Source organism: Grammomys surdaster, unplaced genomic scaffold (genome assembly GCF_004785775.1).
Source record: "Grammomys surdaster isolate TR1022 unplaced genomic scaffold, NIH_TR_1.0 125950, whole genome shotgun sequence".
Lineage (NCBI taxonomy): Eukaryota > Metazoa > Chordata > Mammalia > Rodentia > Muridae > Grammomys > Grammomys surdaster.
Genome location: NW_021620771.1, coordinates 2801948 through 2808331, shown reverse-complemented (window position 1 = coordinate 2808331; position 6384 = coordinate 2801948). Strand labels below are relative to the sequence as shown.

The 6384-nt window shown below is 43.3% G+C and overlaps 1 protein-coding gene across 3 annotated transcripts; it reads right to left on the bottom strand.

Moving 5' to 3' along the window:
• Window positions 1–2239: 2239 nt before the first annotated feature.
• Window positions 2240–6210, bottom strand: Znf22 (zinc finger protein 22). 3 transcript variants are annotated; one of them, XM_028753563.1, is made up of 2 exons: window positions 6174–6210; window positions 2240–4419 (listed from the first exon to the last, which is right to left on the bottom strand). In XM_028753563.1, the coding sequence occupies exon 2, from the start codon at window positions 4320–4322 to the stop codon at window positions 3609–3611; it is 714 nt and encodes a 237-aa protein (XP_028609396.1). In that variant the 5' UTR covers window positions 4323–4419; window positions 6174–6210; the 3' UTR covers window positions 2240–3608. The 3 variants fall into 3 exon arrangements, with proteins under 3 accessions (XP_028609396.1, XP_028609397.1, XP_028609398.1); XM_028753564.1 differs by lacking the exon at window positions 6174–6210 and adding an exon at window positions 5955–6044; XM_028753565.1 differs by lacking the exon at window positions 6174–6210 and adding an exon at window positions 5963–5984.
• Window positions 6211–6384: the final 174 nt, after the last annotated feature.

Below are 6384 nucleotides of genomic sequence, written 5' to 3'. Positions count from 1 at the left end.
ATCTATCTATCTATCTATCTATCTATCTATCTATCTATCTATCTATCTATCTATCCAAACAGAATAGAACTGAATTTCACAATGGGCTCCAGGTAGAGTTCACCTAGCAGTCATATCTGCACCCCTGTAACATCTGCATACATCTAACTGCTTGAATTTGATATTAATACCTTAACATGTTACCCTCCCACATGTGACCAGACAGACTAACCAAGGGAGATGTCATCCCTGTGAAAAGGGAGAATCAAGCTCACATTATATGCTGATTCATCATTGGTCTTCTGTCTTCAGAGTTAAGTGTTTGGGGTGGATGGGATGATGGTGTTAAAATTGAAGTGGCTGTCATGCTGGGCCTGGTAGCACTTATGTGTAATACTGGGCCTGGTGTGTAATTCTGCCCCTTGGAAAGCTCAAGCAAGGGAATGCCAATAGGAATGGAACCAGTGGTGTCACTTCTTCCAGCTGTTGTGAAGACAGCCCCGATGCACGGCTACCTCAGCCTTCTAAACCTCGTTCCTATTTTTACTCTGCTTTTTTTAAAAATTATTTTTTATTGGATATTTTGTTTACATTTCAGATGTTATTCCCTTTCTCCATTTCCTCCCCCGCCCAGAAACCCCCATCCCATCCCCCCTCCTCCTGCTTCTATGAGGATGTGCCCCCACCCACCAAACCACTCCTACCTCCCCTACCATCAAATTCCTTCACACTGGAGCATCCAGCCTTCACAGGACCAAGGGTTTCCTCTCCCATCTACACCTGACAAGGCCATCCTCCCCTACATATATAGCTAGAGCCATGAGTCCCTCCCTACGTGCTCCCAGGCTGGTGGTTTAGACCCTGGGAGCTCTGGTTGGTTGGTATTGTTGCTCTTTCCATGGGGCTGCAAACCCCTTCAGCTCCTTCAGTCTTCTCTGTAACTTCTCCATTGGGAATCCCATGATCAGTTCAATGGTTAGCTGTGAGCATCTGCCTCTGTATATGTCAGGCTCTAGCAGACCTCTAAGGAGACAGCTATATCAGGCTCCTGTCACCATGCACTTCCTGGCATTCACACAGTGTCTGCCTTTGGTGACTGCACATGGGATGAATACCCAGGTGGAAGTCTCCAGACAGCCCCTCCTTCAGTTTCTGTCCCACACTGTCTCTATATTTGCTCCCATGAGAATTTTGTTACTCCTAAGGAGGACCGAAGCACCCACACTTTGGTCTTCTGCTTCTACTCTGTTTCAGGCCAAGCCACTCTTAACCCCACACCTTACTCACTGGGCAGAAAACATTTTGGCATACTTAAAAACACAAACACAGACAAAACAAAAACTGTGGAGCATTCCTTTTCCCAATAAAACATGAAGTCAAGGAGTCTGGTGGAGTGGGGACTGGCTCGGTAATCAAGTACATCCCTAATAAGCCCTGGACCGCTGTGCCTAGCTGTGGGAAGAGGATGTCTGCAACATAACAGGAATTATGTTGGTAAACACCTGACACTAGAAACTCAGCAGAATTCAGGGCTTGAAGAACAGAATTCTTATACAATGAATCTGTATTCTCAGAGATGACACCTACCAGACTTACATTGGTATTCAATTTCTATTGGTATATTTCGTTATTAATTTTATATACTTGTGATCTCTTAGCTTTATTGATGTTTCTAAAAAGAAACACCAAGTACACTGGCCACCATTAGAAGACTCCCACACATCAGTCTTTGATGCCTGTCAGCTTCAGGATATGTACAAAACAATCTACATTAAAACCTGAAGTTTGTTCTATTTTAATAAGAAACACAGGTGGATCTATTAGATAAAAGTACAAGCTATCAAAACTACTAGAGAGGCCTTACTGTGGGCAACTCACAGAACTTAAGAAAATGGTGTTGGTATCGTGTCCCCCTCCTCTCTAAGAAGCTATCTCAGACACAAATCTAAGACTGGCAGATGCTCTCACTAGGGTCCCATGGATGCATCCCTGCCATAGATATCTGGCTACAGCAGGATGTCAAGGATCAAGTCTTTCATAAAAGATGTCTGCGATAGCCTTATACTTTTAAGACACTTTAGATACTGTTGGATGTACCTATTGCAGACAGGCCACATGCTGTGGCTCTCCATTAAAATCTGGGCGGTGGGGATGGTGGTGGTGGGAGGAGGGAGGTAAAGTTCAGATCTGAGAAAAATCACAAAGCGCAGAACAAGTCTCCTAAAACCTGAACAATTTCCCAAAGGAAAACAGACAGTAGTATGCGAAAATATCTCAATCTTTATTTTCAGGGATAATTATCATTAACACAGGAAGAACTGATATTATAAAAATCAGAAAACATTAGCATTCAATAAACAAAAACTTGAACAGAAGGTTGATCAGGAACGTATGCTTGGCATTGGAAGAAGGATATGTTAGTCTTGTTAAACAACTGCAATAAAGTAAAAATTGTTAAGTTCTAACAGGGCTACAGTGTGCTGGCCAGTAACTTGTAGACAAACATCTGTTTCAGACAGTCAGTGGTATTCAAAGCTCAGTCTATGACATTGTAGTTCTTTAGCTAGAAGTTGAGGCTTTCTTGGTAACATATTCATGCAGGCGCTGTTCTCAAGAGAACAAAGGAATGCCAAGAGGCCACTGGCATCACTCAACATAAACCCACTCCCATTTCAAGACAGCAAGTAGCAGAGCAGTAACAGCATCAGCACCACAAGGAGTGGTGGTAGGAGGAGGTCTGCAGTTTCTCACTTTGGATTCTTTTAAATCTCTAAGAATGTGGTAAACATAAACAAAAGAAAAGCCATATAAAGACTTTTCACCTCTTTACTAACATAGTAGAAGGAAAGAAACAAACAAAATGAGTTGTCATTAAAGCCTCAAACACTACAATAAACTATTGTTAGTAAAAAAAAAAAAAAAAAGTCAAACTCCTGGAGAACATTCTGGTAAGCATAGTAAAACAGATGAAGAAAAATAACCAAATACATTTTCTGTCACTCAGAGTCTCGGGTCAACATTTTAAGTGGGAAGGGAACTCTCAGGGGAGGAAAAGAGAACCAGGAGGTGGAGGCGAGGATAACAGGGATGGATACAATCCAAGTACATCATACAGATACATCGTACACATCAAAGAAAACGAAACTCATTACTTCATACAATATACACTAATAAAAAAGACAAAATCTATGAACTTGAATGCATTTTATTATGTCAAATACTGAGTCAACGCTGATACTAATGGTTAATAAACTACAAAACATTAAAAACATAAAATATAGTCAGTCCTAGAACTTGAAAACTCATTCCTTCTTTCTTTAGTGATTTTGTATACAGAAATTCCTAAAAACAAGAGTAATCACAAAAACATGATTTTTTTAATCAAAACATAGGGAAGAAATTTCAACTGAGGCTAAGGAGATTAAATTCTTACCAAACTATTTTTTTCAGTTTTGTCTGCTCCATGTCACAAAATTTATTTATTTTTTAAAGGAAATGAGGGCAGCTAGACCCAGAGTTTCATCCTACTGTCAGGAAACTCCTGAGGTATCCACGCTAGGGAGGACCAGTATCTAAGTGCTCTTCTGGAAAGCATCCTCCCTCCTAGGACTGGCTTTCACCTCTACCTTTCACTTTTTCTTTTTAAACAGGCCAGAAGTGGCTCCCTTTACCTGGCGGAGCCCAGCCACCGCCTTCCTTCCTTTACCCCTTTTCCAGGACACCGGGTGAGTTTTGGCCCTGGCATTTTTACCCCTTTTGTGTGGCTTCTTTTCTTTGTGCACCTTCATGTGCTGCCTCAGATGGGAGCTCTGGCTGAAGCACTTGTCGCACTCCTCACACTGGTAGGGCTTCTCTCCGGTGTGTGTTCTCTGGTGCTGAATGAGGTGGGAACTCTGGCTAAAGCACCGGCCACACTCATCGCAGCAATAGGGCTTCTCCCCAGTGTGAATCCGCTGGTGCTGGATGAGATTGGAGCTCTGTTTAAACCTCTCTCCGCACTCGTCACACTTATAGGGCTTCTCCCCGGTGTGGATCCGACGATGCTGAATGAGGTTAGAACTCTGAAAGAAACTTTTCCCACAATCCGCACATTTATGGGATTTCTTCCCAGTATGGATCTTCTTATGCTGAAAAAGAGTGGAGCTCTGACTGAAACTCTTAGAACATTTAGTACATTTGTAAGGCTTTTCATCCACGTTCCTTCTCCGTCTACTTAAGCCTGAGTCGAAGCGAATGGCCACGCCCCATTTCTGTCGCTGGCGGGCCGTCTTGCGCTTGCTCTCATACGTTTTTCCTTGGGTTGAGTTTCTAGAAATACCCCCTTTAGGCTTTCCTAACCTCATAGTGAGTAGCCAGATGCACTGTCAAGAGATCCTACTGTCTTCTGGACTTCTGAATTAAGGTCTCATATCCTAAAGTAACGCAACTCAGAATTTTCTTCTGTAGAAGAAAAAAAGAAAAATGCAGATCAACCGTTAATTCAATGTTAACTTCTCTTTGATCTATCAAAACTGCACCCATATTAGGTCAAAGCACGCCTATACAAATGAAATGAATGCACCTTTAAGAGACAAGTGCTTGTTAGGTAATTCTAACTTCAGAAGTTAAGCTTAATAAATACCATCATCAATTTGCAATTTTACTGAGTTTGGACAGGCAAAAGAGAGGATGAGGAAAAGCATAGACATGTCAGGGAGCAGCCTCAGAACGTATTCTGAAGGACTAAGAAGTAAAACAGGATAAAGAGGAACAGGGGAACAGAAAAATAACTTCAGAAGACGCTCAAACTCTGCCACACAGCATTTCATGTCAACACTGACTGCTAAACTTCTCATTTAATAGCTGCTAAGATATTCAAATTCAAAAGAAATGACAGACTAGATTCTTATTTATTCTTATTTGTTTGGCTATTTCTGTAGATGATAACCATGTTGAAAATAGAAGCTAATCACTAAAAAGAATTAAAAGTTTCCCGAGAGTCTTATTCAGAAAATACTAGGTGAGAAAAATCTGAAGAAATGCTTTACTCTTTCTTTCCTAGACTACACTATGCCAAGAAGGAAAGCACAAGCAAAAGTTCTAAATTAATTTTATTTGTTTAAATTTAAGGTTGTCTGGAGGCTGTCAAAACAACCCCTTACACACACAAAATCCAAATAGGTGACAATGTGGGAGGTGTTATTGGACTGCAAAGGCTGCCAAGCCAAACAGTTATTGGACTTTCAGTGCCTTAGGTTAGTTAGAAAGCGTAAGTTTCCTTGCATACAAGCATTTAAAGTAAGTAAATAAAAACACAAATGACATTTTCCTGTCTTTTTCTTCTTCTTTATTTTGTCGTATAATAACCCTCCAAACATAAGAGTGCCCAAAGACTTTTCCTGAGTGTTTAATAATTTTATCTGCTACAACTGCAGCAACAGAAAGAGCAAACTGCATACAACACAAATCTAGAGCACTCATTGTCCATTAGCTGCTTCCCTTTATATAAAGACTGTTAGGTACAATCGCATTAAACAGGAGACGCTGTGTGGGGTACCTGGCACTCAATAAACAGCTATAATGGTAGTCATACACTTTTAAACACATCTCTTTAAACACCCAGGAACTTTTAACTGGTTGGAAACTGATGGATTATGAAATCTACCTATGGATGAAATAATCATACTTATAGGTAGCCTATGTGTGCTATCGTATTTTTAAGGATTTTATACAGCTTTATGCTGTCGCCTCTGTTCGTGGGTTTGTAAACACAGGCACAAAGCTCCTTTAACACATCCATCCCAACCCAGGAGCCGCCTCCGGGCCTGATTTCTCACTGTCCGAACGGGAGGTGGGAGGGAGGGAGGGATCTATCGCCCCCTCCCTTAACGCCAGCTCCGGTTTTGTGACAGAGGTCCCCAGTCTAGGAGAGGCTCGGTAAAGCTGGGTGACGGAGCTCCAGTACCGGGAACCCGTCTAACCGTCTGCCTCCTCACCCATTTACAGGAGCAACAAAGCGTCCACTGGCTCCCTCCAAGTCGCTCACAATGGCCCGGTGCAGCCTACCCACTCATACAATGGAGTCTTTCTCCGCGGCGAGCGGTGGCGCCCAGGCCGAGGCTGACCCCAGGCCGAGGCCGCCCGCCCGGCTCCGTGCAGCGCCGCAGCCCGACCCGACACCAGCCCAGGCCGACCCGCAGGCCCAGCACACTCACCGAGTAGGCCGCCACGGTGCTGGCCTCGCGCCTCGCCCGCCGGAAGTGAGGGCTGCTAGCGGAGCTGCTAGCCGCTCTAGGAAGAGGCGGAGAGACCCTCTATGGTCCCAGGCCCACCCCACCGAGTCCTGCGGATTCTTCCGGTGGTCCTTTTGTATTCCTCTCTTCTCACTCAGAAGGCAGACCCAAGGACCACAAAGCCTGTTACCTG